Source organism: Stegastes partitus, unplaced genomic scaffold, assembly GCF_000690725.1.
Source record: "Stegastes partitus isolate 25-593 unplaced genomic scaffold, Stegastes_partitus-1.0.2 Scaffold163, whole genome shotgun sequence".
Lineage (NCBI taxonomy): Eukaryota > Metazoa > Chordata > Actinopteri > Pomacentridae > Stegastes > Stegastes partitus.
In genome coordinates this window covers 390,149-412,778 of record NW_007577894.1, presented here as the reverse complement: position 1 = coordinate 412,778, position 22,630 = coordinate 390,149, and the positions used below count along the sequence as shown (strand labels likewise).

Here is a 22,630-nt window from a genome sequence, read left to right as displayed (position 1 = left end):
AAAATCCCTTTAAAAAGGCACCGAGAACAGGGATAAACTAAAAGTTATCTCTTACAAGCCACTAGCGAACTGGTATTTCCAACACAACACATCTGTGGCCCAAGTACCTCAAAGTACTTCAGTCTCTACCAGTGGAATTACTGATAGATGCCAGATAGTCCACATAAAATTATAAGAAACAAAACAAAACAAACCAAACAATTAATAGTTGAGTCTCCATATTGAATAGCCAAATAGTTGATTGAGAAAATTCTGAATTGGAAATAGACCTAAGAATATCAAATTCGATAAGAAAACGTGACCACACAAGGTGCAAAAGCTTCAGCTCCGTGCGCACACAATAAACACATTGTACTTTCATAAACTGTTGGTGCTGACACCCGAAACGCTTCTGACCGCTCAACCAAAACCAGCATTACATCAAAGCAGACAGTGGACCACATCATTCCTGTTCAAAACAGGCTCTGGGGAAGCGCTCCTCGACAGCTCACTGTAGGCTTCCTACTTCCTGCTGCTTTGCTTACAATCTTTAATCCAAAGGAATTCCCCAGGATGGAAGGAGCTACTGTATTTCCAAAAAGGATACCATCCGTCTGAGCAGCACAGAAACGGGCGACTCTGGTGAACCAGTCCGCTGACATCAATATTACACCAAATGAAATGAAAGCAATGCACATCACACAAGTTTCTGAGTAACCCACTTCAGAATCCTAATGGAACATGAAGGTAGCTGTGCAGTTCAATGAGCCTGTGCCATCTGATATATTAGAAAGTTGGAGAGCACTAACAAATTATGCAACAGGTTTTTTTTCAAATGAATAATTCATCATTTTGATGTACAATATATGCTTATTTGCTTTTTTTGCTGAGAGTCGGGTCGATACCGGGAGATCAATACCAATCCCACATCTGTATGGCAAACGTGACGCTGGTGGAGTTGTAGCGCTTCTATACTGCTACTGCACAAACATGATAGGAATACTTTTTCAGCTTTAGAGGTGCTGGTAGGCATATTTGGCTACTTTTGGAGGGTTTAGTTTAGATGTTTCCCTCTTTGTTCTGTCTTCAAACTAAACTAAGTGATTGCTGGCTGCAGCTTCTTATTTACTGGCACATACACTATGAGAGGGATATTATGCGAAGGGCCTGGGGATGACATACATTGTGAATTGGCGCTCTATAAACAAAGCTGAATTGAATATTCATCTTTACTCTAAAAAAAAAAAACAAAGCGATCATTTTCCAAAATGTCAAAGTATTTCTTAAAAAACGTGGTTGTAGAATTGCAGTGTAAAAGGCAGAACGATGAATTTTAAAATTACAAAAATCACACACTGGCTTTGATTAACATTTTGAAAGCTCTGCACGATTGAGTGAGTAGAATTGTCTGAGCAAATGATTGTCAAGAAAACAGATAAAACACAGGGAAATTAAGAAACACATTCATTATTTCGACGACATGTAAGTGAAAAAGAAAAGTGCAGTGAATCGTGAGGAAAAAATAGAGAAACACCAAGAGAACTATGTGACAACACAAAGTTTCCAGAAGATAAAAAAAAGTTAATAAGCACACTAAAAAGTAATAAGAGGATATTGCTAGACATATCTCCAAAAAAAGACCAGCGTCACCAATTCTGACTGCTCAGACTAAAATACATTTTGGATAGTTCATTTCTAATAATGACTGACGGATATTTTATTGCAAAGTTTGAAAGTTCTTGCACAAACAATCTCAAACACATTTTTAACTGAACATACAAGAACTACGGAGAGCCGATGCGCCGTTGGTTCACCTTTGAAAGGGAAATGTATAAATGAAGTGAACATACTGTCTTACTTCGCTGCTATTTGTCCACTAATAAAGGTCATATTGCTCTGGAAGTGTCAGGTCAGCTTTGTATCTCCAAGTGCTCCAAGTGGTATAGCGCTAACCTGTGACTTCTATTAATATACACAAAATGGAAGATGTAGGTCACAGGGTAGAGTGCTGTCTTGCAGATAGCCCCAGTTGGAGTTGGAGGCCTACCGTGAAAGTATAGGCCATCTGCTTCTCCCGGTCCACAGGTTTGAGCAGCCTCAGGTAGCGGATTATCCCGGTTGGGGTCAGGCCGAAGATCGTGGTGTAGTCATCCAAGGTAATCTTCACCATGGGGTCTTTCGACTTCCAACAGAAAGATATACAAAAAGATACGTGTTACCATGGTGACATGAGTGTTTCATCATTTTTTTCCTTCCCAAGGCCGCAGCTGTGGGGTTGAGAAAACCTATCACACAGTACATTTTGATCTGCCAAAGAGTTGAAAAGTAATCTGCTGTCAGGTCTCCCATCGGTCTTCAGAAAACAGCAGAGAAGGAACTGAGGATGGAACCTGTGAACCATTTTCTTTTTGGAATGACTGCATCAATAAACTAAAATCCCTTACAAAAACCATGAGAAGAAAGGAAAGAAGGAAATGACAGCACAAATTCATTATTACTCCTGTTCCAGTCATCAAATTCACGGTCTGTATTCATTCTGCAAATTACTGCCACGTCTTCATCAAAGATGTGACATCATTCCCATGTGAACAAATAAGCCTGAAGTCAATTATGGTCCATTGCTACAAGTCAGCTTCGATTCCTGTCCATCAATGAGGCCCCTTAAGAGGGTTTGGTAAACATCAAGACTGGTTGGCTTATTGATTTGGTTATCTCTGTTTCCACTCCACTTTGGAGAAGATTAAAACAATTCACAGACTGAGTATATTTGAAAGATGAGCTAAAGGTAGTGATCATTTATTTTGGCTGTGTGTGCGACAGTCATTTAAATCTAACTCCATCAGCGCAGTTAGTGTACGGAATTAAAAGCATTATCCACTGCGGTGGGTGAAGGCACACAAACATGCACGCAAAGGAAAAAAAACACATTTCAACTTGTCAGACAAATATGTCAACACACCCCGCTTGATCCAACTACACACACAACAATCAATCCATGAAAGAGTTGATATTCAAAGAGAAAATTTGATGAATTTTGTATTAAGCAAATGCAGGAAATCCACAAAAAAAACACTCCAAAAAAAGGAAAACACTCCAAACAAACACTCCTATTAGGATACAAAAGTCACTGTATCAGCTAGAAAAATCCACTCACACCGCCATCATTACCAGAGACCTGCTTTGATTCATTACTTATGAAATTCTGAAGTAGCAAAAAACCTATAATTTCTGCTACAAATGATCTTTTTTTCTCCAAAACAGAACTTCAAAGTTGATAATAACGAGTTGAGGGTGTCTCCAGCAGTGATGGATGTTCTCAATTTGTTTATGCTTCTCCCAGAGTGATGCATGCATTAACAGTAGGGATGTCCTGAGTCAATTTGCAGGGAAGGGACAGGGCCGCTCATGATTTCTTATTGTTTTAAATGGTTCAGTATTGGCAGTGTAAAGCGCTACAGGTGTGGCAGCTGTCAAAGCCACCTGATTTGAATATGAACAAAGTGGGCAAACAAACAGCAGACATCAGTGTAAGTTAATGAACTGCACACTGACATTGTGCCACAGCGGGCAAAGCGAGTACCTTTCAATTATAGCAAACAAACAAAATAGAAGAAATGCATTTAACCTTCAGCATTCTGTTCAAAGTGGAGATCAAGAGAAGTCTCTAATGGTATTATACAAAAACAATAATAAAAAAAAAATCCCTGAGACGCTATAACAATATATTGTAAGAAACCAATCAAGGCTGTGACGCAGGTCATGAAATCCCTGAATTACAAATGCTTTACTCATATCAATACAGGCTCACTACTTCAGTGTGCACAGTGCAGCTGCATTATGCAGGAAAATATAAATATTGGATTAAACTCAATACTCAATATTTAAAATGACTCATATGAGAGATTAAGAGGAAAAAAATCTGGATCAGGACATCCCTTTGTTACACTGTGTGTATGTGATTGTGTGCCACTGCATCTAAAAGCAGCCCCTTTACCTACAGGTGTATCACCAGGATCCAGCTACAACAAGGGAAAAAAAATACAGCAGGAAAACCACTCATGAACATGTTACTTTCTGCGACTAGACAACACAAACACATGAATAAATGTGGATCTTAAATCAATGTTTAATCGATGCACTATAAGCTCTTTGTGTTTGTGTGCACACATGCATGGATGGGTATGTGTAAAGTGCAGGCAACAGTGAGTTCAGGCAGAGCAAAGGCTCTCTTTCTCTCTCTCTACCTCCTCAATGTCATTATCCAAAGCGATGATTCCCAGGGGGACAGTAAGGTTGGCACTGGCTGAGATAGTTGTACCCACTGGGGAGGACTCACTCACGTAGCCCTGATAGGTGGCAAACTGGAAATACGGTGCCTGGTTGTTCTCATCCAGTATTTCAACAATGAGGTCGGCAAAGGCTGGGAGGGGATGACCATTGTCCTGTTCAGCCTGAAAAAGAAACAGAAGCAAACAAAAGAAAAAAAAAAGAACAAAAGAGGAAAGTCGCAGTGTGAAAAATGTTATATCAACATGACTACTCGACTGTAAAGTTACACTGTCCCAACTGTTCTGCAGGCACAGGGCTAGAAAGGCGTAATTTCTCCGAGTGTCATTTCAATTACAAAAAAGCTACATTGACTAAATTTAATCAGGGATCCACTTAGGATTAGGACTTAGTAATTACCAGGGCACTTAACGCAAATACCATCATTTGTACGAGAGACAGTAATTAGTAGCTCTCCTACTTTGTCAAATGAGTGACCAGTAATAGAAGGAGGCTCATTGAGAATATTACTAACTGAGTCGATGCCAAAATTAACCACTTAACTATTAAACGACTGTGCTAGCGCTGCTTCCAGGTCTGTTTTCACTGCCGAGTGCGAAAACACAACTTGAGGGGAATCTGTGTGTTTCTGTACGGCGCTGTTTTTCCTCTGAAAGCTCCAGAATGAACCAGGGACACAGTCTGATATGATAAAATCCCCACTGACGCCTCATCTCTTCAGCATGCTAATATCCTTCTCCAAAAGCAGACATGCAGTTTCCCAGCCATGGAACAGAGCTCACTGAAATGTCACCTTGCAAGACTGCTAAAGAAAACGATGTGGGATGAATAGCAAAGATAAGATTGCTTCATCAGATATCAGTCAGCACCTCAGAAAAAAAAGCTAAACATTCTTACGACATACAAATCAACAGGTTTTGTCTCAATTTGTGAAACACTACAAAATTCAAGAACATGCAGCGTGACTAGACATCACAGACATCACAACACAGCTCCCATGGAAATCCCTAGAGCTGTACACTCACAAAAATCGCATCAGTGAAACACGGACCCGCATTTAAAACGAGTTTGCAATTGTGTCACGCAGTATGAAGCACGCATTAAACTTATCTGTAACAATCACTGGAATGCAAACATTCCTCCCACTCGCAGGATTGTTGGTGGTTGACACGGCTGCTTCCGTGACATGTTACCACAAATCAAAATGTGTGTTGTCTCAGCTGTTCAAACTGCAAAAAAAAAACAAAAAAACACCCAAAGAAGCTGTACTCAAATCCAAGTTGCATCTAACGCTACCGCAACCGAGTCAGACCGAATCAAATGAATGTGGTCTGGCCAGGCTGTCACTGCAATCTTTCCCCTCCTAAGCACATATGCCACTATTGCCTCCCACACTGGGATGCTTCAGAAACATTAAGGCTGTGAAAATACAGATGGAGAGGGGGGACTGAGGCGACATCAGTTTAAGCCATGACCTGGAACTAATTCTGCACATTAGCTCGATTTCACTGGGCTCTCGTTGCAGAGTGCCGATTGTAACAGAAGAATATGCTTGTGATGCTAAACGGTAAAGCGCAGGGTCCAAAAGACTCTATAATTTCATGTTTGTTGTCTTGTGTGTGTGTACTCTGCTGTGGAAGACACTTTAGCACACTTTTGGCGTTTCCAGCAGAGTTTTCCTCCAGCTGAGATTCACACCTGTTATTATTTCCATCACAATGTCATACCAGACTATGTTTCCTGAAAATCTTCTACCTTTTTTTTTCCCCTTATCTGAGTGATGATAAAGAACACCCACACGCTGCTGACCCAGAGATCCAATCTGCTCACACAAACACCTGGGGGAAAAGTGCTGTCATTGACAGACATAACGTGTGTGTCCCTAGATGTTCTCGCTTTTTTCTTGACATTCACACACATTTCTGTCTGAGAGAGAAAAGACAGGGTGTAGGATTACAGTGCTCCCTGGTGATTTTGCTCTTTAGTGGTGTCCCTATTTCAGGGAGGCACTGCTAAATGACCTGCTCCCCATCGCTACAACACACAAGCCTGGAGGAGATTCAATGCTTCCAAAAGTCCCTGTTTATCACTCAATCTTGATTCTCCCACCTTGATTCCATCATCCTTAAAGTGTCATACTGTATATCTTCTTTGGCTTTCTTTTGTTTTTCTTCTATTTCCCTGCACTATTTATCTCTATCCCCACCTGCCTTTACCACTTGTCTTCATTTTATCCCAGCCATATTGGTGGATGCGCCTCCATCAGGATCAGTGATGACTTTAAAAGAACAACAGATGTGTTTTTCTAAAACATGCTCAAGAGTCTGCAGCTCATTTCAGCAATAGCTCACTGAAATCATTAGCTATGTGCACCGCATACTGTGCTGTATCAGTGCACTCTCAAGATACCAAAGTCTAATTCTCACTTTGCTACTCCTCTGAGTCCTCGAGCAATGGTTCCTCCCCCTCTCTATGAGTCAGGTAGATAAAGCTCATACCATCCTCCACGCACATCTCTCTATCTATCTCGGTCTTTTCCTGCCTCCCCTTTGAACCGTTTCCTTTCCTCTAGCTATGCACAATCCTCCCAAAGTCATGCAAAACGCCTCTCATACGATCAGCCTCCCCTTCCTCTTTTGGATGGTCTTCCTCTCATCTCTTTGCTCCCCAGCTATCCAAGTAAATAGCAGGTTACACAGTGCTCAGAGGTGTCTGGAGGTTAGTGATGGGTAGAGGGAAAGTTCATCTGCACTGCTGCTCTGCACCAGCAGCACCGAGGCAATCCTTGCTCTAAATTAGGATTCATGAGAGCGCAGCAGCCTATCCTCCTGCTAAGTCCATAAATCATAACATCTTTTTCACTCCCATCTCCTAAGCAGCTAGAGATAAGGTTAATGGCCTTCAGGACTGAGGTTATCTAGGTAGAGCAGGTAAGGGTGCATGCTAAAAGTTATCCAGATATTACTTAAACTTGATGCGAGAAAATTAAAAAAATAAAAAATGGAAGAGAATTGAGATGTTGAATAAAACATATTTGTTTGCCTAATGAGGAGGAAGCAGAGCAATCAATACTATACCTGAGGCTGAACTATGAAAAAGATAATCAGACTTCATTATGTTTGGTAAAAGTTTCTGCAAATTGTGTTTTCTTTTTTTTTTCTTAAATAGTTCTGCAGTACTGTGCACTTGTAAAAGTTCACTACAATATTATAAATTGTTGTCATTTTAGTTTGCTATAATTCTTCATATCACATTACATTGTGTCACAGTACAAGTCTTACAGGTGGAGTCAAATAAGTGCTGACTCTGACAACGCCAGATGTCCTCATATCGCTTACCTTGATGATGAGCGTGAACCTTTGATACAAGTCTCTGCTGATCGGCTGCAGGACGAGCAGCTCTGCAGTGGTTTTATTCAGGGAGAAATAGGCTGGATATGCGGCCGGATGACCTGCAGTAATGAACAGGAATGTTTACAGTACCGTGAAGAACACAAGCATGGCATACTTATCCAAACCCAAGAGCAAAAAAATGTGTGAAATTGGTGAAGATGGGTGTTGAACCTACCAACCAGGATGTAGTAGAGAATGCCCGGTCTGTCTGATGGAGGCTGGATGTTTCTGTCCATGTCCACAGCCCGGATTGCCGGGGTCACATTCAGTGGGTTAAGCTTGCTCTGCAACGAGGAGTGGTGGAGCCGGTCAACAATACAGCTACACAATCAGATGCAAATCCATTTATTTTCCGTTGTTTGCGTAGTTGCACACATGTTGTCTTTGAAAATATCTTTCGTGAGACTGGAATCTTAGTGTGGTCGAAATTGAAAAAACTCTGCTTTAAAAAAAAAGATTATTTGGCCCAGAAAACATGTTGTGTGCTATATATTAATATTTTGGCTGCTGCATAATCTTATATAATGTGCTGTACATCCCTTGCAACTCTGCTCCTCCAAATAAAAACAACACTCTCCAGAGGAGCTGCTTTGGACTCTCCGCTTGGCCCATAAAAAATGTTTTCTGCTTTTGAAAGGGGATAAGAGGAGCTGCTGTCATCGGGTATTGCCTCATCTCCGGCTGATACTGTGTTTCACCTACTATTAATGTTATATTAATAGGCTGAACGTTGTAATTGTGGAGTGTCGTCCCAAGATTGCTCTTGTGCCTCTGGTCACCAAAACTACAAAAAAATTTGACGTGTTCTTCCCCCACACTTGCACCCACACGTCTTCCCACTTTAAGGACAAGTAGAAGCTAGACATCATACATAATGTGGTATATATTAAAAAAAGAAGCCTGCAAACACTGACTATCAGTACTTGTAAAACATCAAACAGTTCTGATATCCACCTAATCATCAATACTCCCGATGTAGGCCACTGCCTTAGCAGCTCTAATCCATAGTACACTGGGCAATTATTAGGGTACTTATTTAATAAACCAGAGCTTTTTTCAATATATTTCTCATCAGCATTCTTCTAAATATGGCTAACAGTGGTGCACATCAAGGATAATCTGTTCGTTGTGCTTTAGGCTGGTGCTCCCGCTCATGCATAGACAGACATCATTGGAACTAATTACCTCAGCTCTGCCTTTACACTTTTGCACCGGCATATGGTTAAGTGGGAATATGTTTAGCACATCACATTTAAGAATACCTCTGCTCATGCAAAATGCCTCCATATGGCTGATACAGTATATGCAAGCATGCTAAGAGGGCTGTGCCGAACTTCCTGAGCGGAGACAGGCACATGGCTAACAGCTCTCTGGCAGAAGAATCCCTCCCTGAGGGGGTATATTTATATCCCTCAGCTCTGGAGTAATCCTTACACCCCTCCCCAACCAGCCCCCTCGCTTTTACAATGTCTGGAGGTGCGCTAAATCAAATCCCCCTAGCTCTGCACAATGATGATTAGCTATAATACCCTCCTCCAGCAGTCATTATCCAGGGGACTCCAGAGCCCAAATTATATCCCCGAGGGCAAAAAATAAATACAGATCAACTTAATAATGCCTGTCTAACCATTGTGATTAATTATAATACACTCATCAATTATAAGAAGACAAATCTCCCAGTGGACAGACATGTTAGCATAATGGTTACACTGCAGAATGGAGAAAAATCAGACGAGCAAAAAATGACAGAAAATTGCAAAGCTAATGTGGGTCCTCCTCAGCGACACTGTTGTGTAATCTAAATGTACACTGTTTAAAGTGGGTAAAAAAAAGTATATATGAGTTCAGTTTTATGAAACAGACTTAATACAAAAGCAATATTGTGTAAAAATATTACATGTACAGAGGAGACCTTATTTTAAGAGACATGTAAGAATATACGATAAAGGGTAAAGGTCACTGTAACATCTATTGATGTGACGCTTTGAGAGAATGAAACTGCCAAACAGGAAGAAATACTTCTCAAATGAAATGACAAATGTAGCTGGCGCTCCCAGGTCCTGCATACTTAGCAGTCTGCAAACCTTTTAGCATAAATTATACATTACATGGGCAAACTCTGAATGGAAAGTGTGGGCAAACAACTGAGAGTCCCCTCAACCACAGCCAAAGATATGCATATGCAAATAATATTGTATAAACGCACAATGTACATGTAGGTACATTTTTCTGTCACCAGCTCTGTAGACGTCAGTCCACAACTTTTGATTTTCTCACACTGTCAGTATATCGTATATTCTCACTGTGTCTCTGCTGCAAGCTTTTGTGTCATTTAGTCTCTATCTCTCTCACTCTTTCAGTTCAATTTAATTTCAATTCTGTTCATCTCCCGTCTTGGAAACATGTCACCCCAGTACACTTAAGCCACACTTGATGCAATCTTTTCCCAATACTGCTTGAGAGCTCAGCTAAATGCATGCCATAATTTCATCACACTCGAGCTGGTTAAAGTGTAAGTTGGTTTGCCAATTTACAATAAACAACAACAACAACAAAAACAAAAGAACTTGGCAGTTTTGCAAAGCAATACCTCCCATTAGAAAAACGGAAATGTTCCGACACTGCAGTAAATCCATCACATTAACCCCCATACCACATAAGACAAACACAGAGGAATCAAATGCAAAACTGGCAAGGATGTTCACATTTTTTAGCCAATTTAGTGTTTGCAATTCACTCCTCATATACTGAGTGTTTCGACTGTGGGAGGGAACCGGAGTGGAGAGAATTCAACACCCAGCAGGACCCCTGCTGAGATTAAAAACCTTCCTGCTCTGAGGATGCCACAATACCAAACATAATTTAGTCCAATGCAGTAAATCCCATCCAAAGCAGACTACTCCAGTCCAGTCCAACTCAATCTAACAGTTAAATCCAATCCAGTGTAGTCTAAACTACTAATGAGCAATACATGATACAGTTGAAACCTCCACAATAGTCACTACCTGGACCTCCAGGAGATTGTTTTGTTACTTGTGTAGTCCGATTCAGTAACTGTGCTCGATTCAGTTTGAATCACCTCAGTTCACTCTAACAATCATTTCACGCCTGGAAAACACAGCTCATATAAATCTGATTTCTAAATGAATTAATGAACTATGTAGAAATTAATACAATCTCCACTGGTATACCACTTGTTCTTTTTTCCCCCCTCAGAGTCTTTAGCTCTTATTTTCAGCTGCCAAACCACCTTCCACTCTTTTTCTCTAGCTTCTATGAATTCCAGTGGTGTTTAGCTGTCATCCCAGGTCAGCTCAGCCTTCAGCTCTAATTGCTGGCACAACGGACCAGAAAATGCCCCTGGAATTGCCACGCTAAGATAAAACAGCAAAGCGTACTCTGCCTTCAGGTGAGGAGGCAAAGACAAGGTGCAAGCGGACAATTAGGATATTTAAAAGGTGCGACATTAACATTTAACAGCATTTTACACATGCAGCACAAATGTATCACAAATCTGAATCATAAATACAAAATGCCTGCACACAGAATGACAAAAACACAACCAGAGTGCAAATATGCACATACTATTAACAGGAGAAACCCTGTTAAAATGACCTTGTGGAGCAGCGGCGTGTTCACACTCGCCTGTCTGCCTGGTTCTTACCGGCTCAGTGAATTCTGGGATGGCAACGCGGTAGGTGATGGGGTTGCAGTCGCGAGTGTTGTTGACCAAAACACAGGGAAGGAACATGGGACCCAGGTCGTCCCCATCCAGAACATCCACGGTCAGAGTGGTGGTGGCTGTTAGTCTGTTCGGGCTGTATGGAGCGCGGTCCTGGAAGATGATATAAATGCTTTCAATTTCAACCTTCAAACTCTCACAAGATTTGTTACTTTGTGCACTGGGGCAACACACTGCTCAAGCTAAAATCAATAAAACATGTTAAAGCCATAACAGATCTCTGCAGCTGTTGTCCAGCATATATTACAATGTGGGCTATTATGGAAGCTCACAGTCATGCCGTCATTCTGTATTCGTTCTTTATTTGCTTGTCTGTCTGGCAGGATACAGGCGGCATTTTTTTTTTATTATGGTATAAAAAAGAGCATTATTGAAATACTTTCAAAATGTTCTTTTCAATGAAAAGGTCAGGTGAGTGTGCTGTTACCACAGCGGGTCATAATCACAGCTAAATAACACATTTGTTATTTAAATGCAATAAAGAAAACTTGTGCTTGTTCAAAAATAGTGTTTTTTTGAATGCATGGTTTACCTATTACAGTATAAATACGTTGGTTTATTTTTAAAGCATCACGTTAGATTAAGCCAGCTGTCTGAGCTGCTTAAGATCTTCAAATTCATCTCCTTGGCAGACAGTTTGACAAGCAGCAGTCAGCTAAAAAGCCATCCAAAACGGAAGAGATGTTAGGATGTAAACAATATGTCCAACATCAGACCACTTTAAATCAGACTGAGCAACACTAATCCTCTCCATCCGATGAAACCTGTTTTTTCTTCAGAAAAAATGCTTCTTGGCAATAAAACATAAACAGCAACACAAAAGTTACCCTTAAAAATTCCCAGTGGTGGTACTGTTGCATCCCAGAGTGGTGCGCTGAGGAGTGAGCAGCTCAGCACTTCAAAGATTTACATTCTCAGTCTAATTGAACTTGTGACACAGGCAGTGCAGAGTTCTAGTAAATACCATGTCTTCTTCCTTTCTCTGCTCTGACGTTCTTTGGCAAGAGAAAATGAAATCTCCCTGGAGGACCTCTTGCCAGCCTAAAGAGTTGAGCCTTTTGCTCTCTCATGCAGGAAATGGAAAGAATAGGAGATGGGTTGACTGCTAAATGATTATCTGTCCTGTAGCATTTCAACTCTTCTTTTTCTTCGTATAGAGTGTTATATTTGACCACTGCCTGTGAGGGGTGTGCAATCTGTAAATGAGAAAAAGGATTTTAATAATATGGAGCTGGATAATCAGGCTCTATATTGGAGACTCCTACACAAAAAGGCCTTGAAACATCCAGCACTGCCCATATAGGCATAAAGAATTTTAAGATGCCAGTGTGGGTGTTGCTCTAATTAATATCAAATTCTTGGCCAAAAGCTTCACAGGTCAACAGATATTTGCCACCCTGAGGGTACCACTGGGATTACTTGTTTTACAATATTTTTACATGTTGTCTTGTGTGAATGTCGAGTAAAATGTTCTCCCCCGTGTAAAATCCATATTTAAGTTTCCTCCTATAGGCAAAGCAGCCCTGCTATAAACACTCTGGCATGTGCAGTGTACGGACTTGAAGTCAAAGCAACAAACATATTGACTTCACGTTGAAGCATCTACAATAACTACAAGATCTGCACATCCTAAGATATTGATTTAGTGGCATTATGAGTTCATCACCCTCAGTGCTGTAGCGTACCGAGGAGCAGAACAACAGGTTTACTGCACGAGGCATCAGAGACTAGTCGGACGTCAAATTGCAGGATCTCTCTCACACGGGGACGAGGCCTTCTGAGAGACTTCTATTCGTATGAAACATTCCTTCCCTGCATCAGGTAACAAACTGGTTGGATGTTTACAGCCAAAAAGACAATTTAATGCCTTCTTGGAGATAAGAGGACATCTCCGACCAACCAAAAAAAGCCATTGGGTTCTCAAAGTGCAATTTCTACAACTCCACAGAGCTGTTGAGCAGAAAAGGTTGCGTTCCTCTCTGTGACCTCTTGACCTTCTTCTCCTTCGAACACTCAGAACTTTGTACATAAGACTAAACTGAATAGTTTGAAAGTGAGGAAACGCTACCATCACCAGAGTAGTAGTAGTACTCAATAATAAAAACATAAATGCCGGCCTACACACACTCACAAGAGACACACAAACAGCACCTTCTGTAACATTCATAAAAGACAGAGAAAGACTTTTACCGTAAGCATAGATGCTCTATAAGTCTTATTTCCCCCATTGTTGAATATATATGCTTGTATTCCTACGTATATTACAAGCTTGTTATCATGTATGACAGAATTTCATAATTTATTTTTACTCCGTTTAATACTATTTCAGGAACAGTGCAAGAAAAATCTATTGTGCTAGATCTCTTTCTATTCAACAGTGCAGCAGGCTCCTAGAGCTGTAATCCTGATAGCTAATAGGAAATTATTTTAAAGTCAGTTGGAAAGATATTTGGTCTCAAACCTCTTAAGGACAGAAGATAGAGGGCCAGCCGTGATTGGTTAAATATAGATCTGAATTTTGCTCCAAAAGTTTCTTTATAAAGGTTAGTAACTGGAATGAAATGTGAGGCTTTTTCACCTTTAACTCTGCGGCTTTTAACTTTTACTAGGGGCTTTTTAACTAGAGGGGCTTTTTAGTTTGTAACTTGGGGTTCTCTTCCGGCCAAATGGACCAAAGCCCAACTTAAAACCAGCAGATCTTTTTATCCCAAAACCTCCTGCAGCTACTTCAAAGGCTAAGCAAGTATTACTTTTTTTTTTCTGCTAAGCGGGTAGATTTAGAAATTACAATTGGCTTCTTAATTCTAAAGTGATTCTACATTTATCACAGCAACCTAATCGTTGGATTTCTTACCTGTTGCATAATTTTATTACCAAAACCTGCATGCATTTATCCAATGCCGATAGTGTTGTGTTGCAATTGAAACATTATTGGATCTTGGTAGAAGTATTTAATCAATGTTTGTGGAATGAATATAGGTCCTGCTGTATTTTTTATTTTTTTTAAATCTGATTAGAGGTCAGTGATTTTTGATCGTAAGATTGATCAATGTAATCAAATTAGATGAATCTCAATAATTCAATCCTAATATTCTTGTCCAGCTAAAGGATCTGATGGTGTCTCTGATTTTAAATAAGTGCATTTCAATCAAAAGGTAATTACGCTGCATTGTCAAGACTGAGCCTAAAAAAAAACCCATGTACAAATCAGTGCATATTTATAACTGAGTAATTAACACTTGTTGTCAAAAGTGGTTGTGCTTGTGCAAAATTAGGCCACTTACATTGGCTTGGACCAAAACCAGGTAGCGAGTCCTCTCCTCATAGTTCAGCCTCTCTGCCAGAATAATGTATCCTGACAGGGTGTTTGCGACACTTACTGTCCTGTTAGAATCCTGAAAGAGAGATGAAAGGACAGAGAGAAAGGTGGAGCAATAAGTCATGATTGGTGAAGAAATTTACAGCATTGTAGAGGGTAAGTTTATTATGGTGTGACTTGTCTATATACCGGGTCATTGGGGTTGTAAAGAACGCTGTATTCTATATGTCCGTTGGGCCCGTCATCGATGTCTGTGGCGCCATTATTTCCTGAGAAGCCCGTGAAAATGGTCGTTCCAACCGGTGTGAGCTAGACAAAAATAGAAGAGTTGTAAAAAGAAACGTCAAACAGTCCCCCGTGAATACAACATCAACTTAGAGCCGAGAGCCCGCTCATATGGCTATTACTGTTGCCACTCTATGCCATTAATACACAAAAAAAGGAAAATCAAACAGAGAAAATGTTGCAGTCAGCAGCAGTCTGAAGGCTTACGTGCACCACTGACAGAATAACAAAAAGTAAGTATGAGAACTACTGCTGTTCCCCAGAGCCCTCAGCAAAAAGTCCACAGGACCAGGCAGCGGGCAGGAGATCTTGTTCAGGGGAGTTGACAGCAATGGAGAATGACTCACTGTACTGTCGGGCCAGTTGCATATGGCTATGATAACACTCTGTGACAGTAATTTCAAACATGCAATGTACACAAAGTGTAACCAAAGGTTGCCCAGGATTCAGCTGGGGAATTATCACCTCGTCTAAAAAAAGAAAAAAAACATATGACTGTAATGTCAGAGGGTTTGATGTATTGTCTTGAATCATTGCAGGTTTGCTTTGGAGGGAAAATGTTTTCCTGTCCGGTGCTTACAGATACATATATATGTATATATAGCTGAATGCAGAGCAAGCTGCCACAAAATTCCCAAATGTTCTCCTGACCTGTCGGCTTGTATGAGCCAGCTCATCCATAGTGTGGAGATAAATAAGACTGGGATGTTACATTGCAAAGAAATATTGTAAAAATATTTACGCTGCAATCATTACTTAAACGTCCAGCTAACTAGAAACTAATGATCACCCTCAGTTACATTAAGTCAACACCTTCAATTGACTCTTCAAGACCATTCTGCACCAGTGGGCTCGGGCATTAAGCAAACTATGTGTGGGATTTGAAAATGGCTTATTTAAGAAAGCAAATTTAAACAGCAATGGATGCCACTTCATTGCATTTGTGGGATCTGTTCCAGGGACACTGAGATAAATGGGTTGAAAAGAATAATATAATACTAATACTGGCTCATTTTTCAACCAACACAATCAGAATAATTAGCAGTTGCGACAAGCAGCATTAATATTCCCAACACTGTGACTTAAGTTACAGAACCAACCAGAAGAAGAGCCTCCTTACCTCGTTTACTGCAACGTAGTAGCGTGGCTGCTGAAAGCGAGGGCTGTTGTCGTTCCTGTCCCTCACAATAATCCGTACTTCGTGCAAAATGACGGTACCAACCAGCTTATTGGTGCACTGGACCTGAACTACGATGGTGCTGATGGAGTTGGGGGGCTGAGAGAGAGGAGAGACGGACGTACAGTTGACTGGGGTTCATAATTAAAGTATCCTACATTTTCCAAATAACAATAAGCATACGGAGATAATAAAATGAAAGCCACACTATTCAGTCCTCTTGTTAATTATTGTGACTGCATAGCACTGTTGTAAACAAATCATGGCTATTGTTGTTTGATATTTTATGCTGCCCTGTGCAGCCTGATTTTTCTTTTTAAGTATTACATGTAAGAAATTATTTAAATGTGATCAAAGAGCCCTGAGCTGTGTGCCATGTTCTGTTCAAATGCACTGTATAGCAGCAGCAGCAGCTTATCCTATTGCTACCCCTACTTGTCAGACATCATCTGAATTTAGCAACAAGGGTGAACATGCCCTATAGTGTAATGCAGCCCAGCTAGCCTCTCTCTCCTCCTCGCATTTCATTTGTTAAGGTTTGCCTCTTTATGCGCTCCTCCTCTGCTGTCATTCCTCTGAACTATGTTTCTGAGATATTCCCATTAATAGCGTCCCATCCATCTCTCTCACCGGAGACCACGTGATGAAAACAATAACACATTTCACTTGTATAGCACCTTTCATAACACAGTGCTTCACAACAAGCAAAATAAAAACACAATCTAATAAAATGACAATAGGATAAAAGCCTCATAAAAAGAGCATTAAAACAAATAAAAAGTATAGAAAGCTGTGCCTTAAAAGTGATAATATCTTAAAATTCAATCCAAAATGGTTTTTAAAAAAAAGCTATAACAGCAGCATGTGTAACCCCCTCCTACCAACATCTTCTATTCTATTCTGTACCGTTTTCATTGATTAGTATTCACTTCAGGTTCACTGGACACTCTGGAGAAACTAAAATGAACATATTATGTACAGATACAGCCACTCCTATCTGCATGTTTGCATTTATTATTCACTGTCTATATTTACCACCAGGGGGTGAATTGTAATGCCATTCGAACACAAATCACCAGCAGCTCTGTTGCTACATTACACAGAGCGTCCATTGTGAATTTGTATTTGTATTTAAATGAAGGCACACTGGGATAATAGCAGAGGGTAGAAGATCGTAGATGTATTGATGACTTTGATGCAATCTGCAAAATGTAAGTTTCAGTTAGATCATTTCTTTTGTCTCTTATGCAAAAAAAATCCCATTTAGTGATGATGGGTAACATCTGCATTCTCCCACATAAGGGGGCATTTGAGGCGTCATTTGACTTTTTTTCCTGCACGAAATAGACAAATCGTGTGCCATCTACTTCAGTCAAGAGGAAAAGGTTGGTATAACGGAGAGCTATGATGGAAGAACTGCAAATGACACGAGAGAGGAAAGCTGGTAGAAAACTGTATATTTATTTTACAACTTCTGTCTAATGTGACAGCTGCACATTAGAGCTCTGAAACTTTGAACTTCTCACATTTAAACGCAACACTCAAAAAGTGCATTTAGGTCTGACACTGTCCCGTAATGAAGGATGTGTGAAAATCATTTTAGTTTTTGGCAAAAATCAAAGTGGAATTAATGTTATTGATTGAATATTCTCTGTGATCAGTTTTCTAATCTGTGTTCTGTTAGCTGCGATGCTGGCAGTGTGGGAAAAAAAAGGACTTGGCAGCAAGTCAGGACCAAACATAAAAACATATTTTATTTTATTTTTTTTACATCAACAATTCAATGAATGTAGGTTTCCCTGGCAACACAATGCATGCAGTTAGTCTACTGTAGCTGAATGGATTTGTTCAGCAGCAGTGTTAATGTACAGCTCAACAGGTTTGCAGGTAGAACGTGTTCCCTCAGCTGAGAATCTACACCAGTCATAGAGAATAAGGTTAGGAAAACCTCTCCTATACTCACGTCTCTGTCCAGTACGCGTCCGGTGCTGTTGAGGTAGAGTCTCTGCCGTGCTGGTTCCAGTATCACCCAGTAGTCGTAGTTGTCCAGCAATGTGAGCGTGATGGTTCTGCGTGGGTCTTGGGCACGGCCATTTATCTGCATGTTTTCCACCAAAACCGTACCTAGAAAAGGCAGAGCAGTCTCCGTTTAATGAATGGATCTGTTGTAGAAGAACATCCACCATCACAGTTTGATTTTTTCTAGTTAGCGACCTTGTTGGTAGAACTAAAGGAGTGAAACAGGTTTTCTGAAACGAGATCATCAACATATCAACATCATTAGCGGTTCATTAACACTTTGTCTGTTTAATTTGCTTAATTTTGTACTCTTTTGGTAAAACTTAAGGTAAAAACAAACAAACAAAAACAAAACTTGAATTCCCTCCTGCAATGGCTATTCAACAACTGCCTCAGACGACTTGGGAAATACAGTCTCAGATCTCTGTGGACTGGTACACATCCTATTTAGGCAAATCTCTCAAATCGATAATTGTCATCCTTGGGGGGAACCAGTACCTACTGGTTTATCCTACACAGCTTTTAATCAGTAACTAATTAAACTTTGCCACAGCAGCCCTCTGGGACAACACTCCCAGAGCCAGTTAAATGTGAGAATTGCCTGACTCCTAAGTGGCCAAACAAGTGGATTTATGAAACAACTGTTGGTTTACTAAAAGAAAAGGAGCTAGCAGCAAATGCTACTTCTAACTGCCCCCAACTCCCTCCAGTTACTCAAGCCATGTGCTGTTTTATTTAGAGCTGCAAGCACCCATAAAATATTACTGAAAAAATACCAGATTCAGAGGGATGACACTGACTGGCCAAGAAACTAAGGTAAACAATACTCAGAATGTGATCCAGTGAATCACTGCCTATGTTTACTGAAGTGTGGTGGAACGAGAAGCATTTGTTATTAAAGGGCACAAATATAATAAAGGTATTGCAGCTGCATTGAATTGTCTCATCAGGATAAATTTATCAACCATTTTCCTATCAAAAGCTAGCGTGAATATCAGGAAATGTAATGACTGTTTGAAGCACACACACATTCACTGCTACCATCTTGACCAGGGGTTCTCAACTGGTGGGTCGCGACCCAAAAGTGGTTTGTGGACCTGTTCTGGGTGGGTTGCGGACAGCTGGTCAAAATTAAATAATATATAATGTGCGTCTCAGGTTGCCCTTCTTTTTTATTTTGAACGAACTTTTATTTTGACAGACACGGTAACTATAGTTTGTTTGACGTTCATTTTAAGTTTGTGTTGCTGTTGCTGTTAGTATGAAAATGTTGATTTTCATACTAGGGCTGGACCCAAATGGCCCACCGCCGCCGATACAGCAGTGTGACCGTCAGTCGGACCGAAAGCTCAGCTAAGCATGATCTGAGAGCAGCTCTGTCTACTGTCACCCCAGACTTTGAACCTCTAATCAAGAGTAGAGCACGTGCCCAACTGTCTCATTAACTTCAACAAATGACCTGATTAGGCCAAAACTTCATTTTCGAGTACTTTCGATATTTATTTTATTCACTTTTGTACATGCAGTTGTCATGGTCCTCCTTAGTTTCTTATTAATTTGATCAAAATGGAGTGAAAATATGTTGTTTTGTGGCCTTTTTTATAATTTTGTGCAGTTTTGTACACGCAGTTGTCATGGTCCAGTTACTATGCATGGTTATATGCTCTGAAATGCATGTTGCACAGGAAAATATATTGAATATTGAATCCTAAAAAGAAGTGGGTCGCGACTTAATGACGATGGAAAAATGTGGGTCCCAGGGTGAAACCAGTTGAGAATCCCTGACTATCAAAAACACAGACAACACCTTCATTTTTTTATTTTTTATTTTAAACAACAGCTAATGGTAATCAAGCAGTACACAGGAGTGCTCTGATTGTTCAGCCATCAAGTCAGCAGAAAACACAAGTTAAAAAGCTTTACACGAAAACTAGTCCTCCTCACGACTCGTGTAAAGAATCTGTTCGCTGCGTTAATTTGAATTTCCAACATGCAGCTTGTTGGTGCTCTTAGTGGGCATGCCTCAGTTAGCAAAATTTACAGGCATAAGTAGCTCATTTCACAACCACTATAATACTCCTTTCATCTCAGCGCAGGATGACAGTGCATTCATAAAAGGAGGAGAAGCGCATAAAGCTGCCAACATCACCACGGGCTGAACCATCAGTTAAGAGTTCAAGGACGTGCAAACTCACAGCTGCCAAACATTAAAAAAAAAAAAAAAAGTTCTTAAGTATTCTGTGGTTTTTGTTTTGATATACTGACTTTTTTTTTTTTTTTACCTCAATCCGTCTCCGTTCAACACATTTTACATGTAATCAACACCATGCATCAAATCAGCATAAACTAGTAAACCTAACCATGTTGAAATACCGTCAGAACTAAACACACTTGACATGCCTTGCTACTCCGCCAGCTGTAAAACTTAAGAGGGTGGTGGTGGTGTTTATGGGCTTTTTATTTTCCGTCCCTAACATCTTGTACTTTATCATTTCATTGAGCAGGTTTAGTCCTTTAGTCATTAGTCACTCAGACTCTCAGATATTCAAGAGGGAGCACAGATGGAGGTGTGATGGAAGCTTTTGCATTATAATTATAATACCCACCGCTGCATTTTTATGCTCTTTTTAATGACTGCGCTTCTTGTTTGCAGCAGTCAAGGTTTGATGCATTCGTGTGTTGTGATCACAAGGACCAATAATTATCTGTCTCACTAGGGCTAAACTCCGTCTGAAAAATGGTTCTTCGAAGAATTTAATTTAAAAGTCAAAAGAGCCCCCTGTTGCTGGTTCATTAATCTAAAACACCGCTTTTCATAAATATATTTGCCTCGGTAACTTGAGTGGGGGAGCTACATCTTTTTGAAACTCTCAGGTTGTAAATTACGCCGCTGATAATATTACAAGGGAGGGCGCAGAGAGTCTCCTTTCTTTCTCAAGTTAATTGAACTCTGCTACAACAGCCAATACTCCCACTGTTCTGGGCACTTCCACTCTCAATCTCAGTCGCGCGGCAAACTTGTCGTCCTCATCAGTCAAACAAGATGCCAGATGCCACATGCTGTACACTTCATTTCTAAATAAATAAAATAACTCTCATTAGTAGCCTGCGGATCAGTCAGTGTCGTCTCCGGTCAGAAGCGCCTCTGATCTGGGCTTCACAGCGGACGAACTCCACAGAGACAACAGAGAGGGCTCACTTTTATCCCAAATATCAATGATGCTGGCATCCATTGATGATGGCAGCAGATAAGTGTGGAGGCTGATTTGTGATAGGGTTCCAGGCTTAGCATGGAAAAAAGTTGGGAGCATTAAAAGGTTCATAGGTATTAGCATGGAGTCCTGTTTGAAATATACTTTGACCTTAATCCACAGTTTTAATTTATAGTCGGTTCATGGCGCCACAATGAAGCACACTAAGCAAAAAAAAAAAGGGTATGGGAGAGCAAAAAGGTGCTTATAACTAAAACTTAAACTGCCCCAACCTCAACTTAAAACGGCAACAGAACTAACGTTGCTAAAGGTGGGATTCAGTCAATAAAACAGGATTTTCGGCAAAGAATTTAGCATAATTTACTCCCAGAGAAACCAATTTAGAAAGATTTGCTTTGTCCTTCACATTAGAATGGACAGAGAGCAACACATATAGAAAAGGTAGTTTGTTGTTCAAGGATGTGGGGTGCAGTTAATTTTGGGAGGAAATAGTTGTGATTATTATATACAGATAATTTATATCCTGCAGATTGCAGAAGAGAACGAACAAAAACTTCGATTGTAACTTATTAAAAATGAAAAATCTTTAGCAGGGGTTTAGAGGTCATCTTTTTTTAATGCTGCAATTTAAACTGTGCTGAAAAAGCCTTTTTGTAAGTTAAAGTTTGAGGAAATTGTGAAACATCAACAGCTGGCTATGTGTATGAGAACATCGCGTCATAAAAGCTCTGATTCTGCAGCCTGTGACGGTGCTGAAACTGTCTTGCCATAAACGAATGACCTTCTTGGGGAAGCCAACGTGAAAATGTTATTATACATACCATGGTGCTACAATACTGCTCAACAAAGTTAGTGTGCACTCGGTGGGTATCACACAATTATGGCTTTTTAGTATTAAAATCTTAACTCTCTAGTAAAACCGGCAACCTAAAACTAAATCTGTCGTTTTAGCACATCTCTACGGGGACCCTCTATTTATATTTCAGTTTTTTTTGCACTGCTTCCTCAACAGCTAATTCATAATTAGAACTATTTTCACCTTTATGTCGATGGCACAGTTTTACTTGGGCCATGACCAAGCATAAATATGCTTTGGCCAGTGCTGTTTCTAGGACACCCATTACTGCTGCTGTTCAAGGCCAAAAAAATATTGAGATCTTCATTCTGCAACTAGCTACGATAACAGAATCTCCTGATTTCTAATCCTTACTTTTTCCA

The 22,630-nt window shown here is 40.2% G+C and overlaps 1 protein-coding gene across 1 annotated transcript in view; it reads right to left on the bottom strand.

Annotated features, from left to right (window-relative positions):
• Positions 1–22,630, bottom strand: part of LOC103355668 (protocadherin-15) — a 212,537-nt gene that overhangs the window by 86,434 nt on the left and 103,473 nt on the right. The window contains exons 5-13 of the mRNA XM_008279539.1: positions 18,145–18,305; positions 16,125–16,280; positions 14,909–15,028; positions 14,685–14,795; positions 11,323–11,493; positions 7,834–7,942; positions 7,605–7,717; positions 4,224–4,430; positions 2,027–2,161 (exon numbers count right to left, since the gene is read on the bottom strand). Of these exons, the coding sequence (XP_008277761.1) occupies positions 2,027–2,161; positions 4,224–4,430; positions 7,605–7,717; positions 7,834–7,942; positions 11,323–11,493; positions 14,685–14,795; positions 14,909–15,028; positions 16,125–16,280; positions 18,145–18,305 (1,283 nt within the window). The remainder of the gene's footprint in view (positions 1–2,026; positions 2,162–4,223; positions 4,431–7,604; positions 7,718–7,833; positions 7,943–11,322; positions 11,494–14,684; positions 14,796–14,908; positions 15,029–16,124; positions 16,281–18,144; positions 18,306–22,630) is intronic.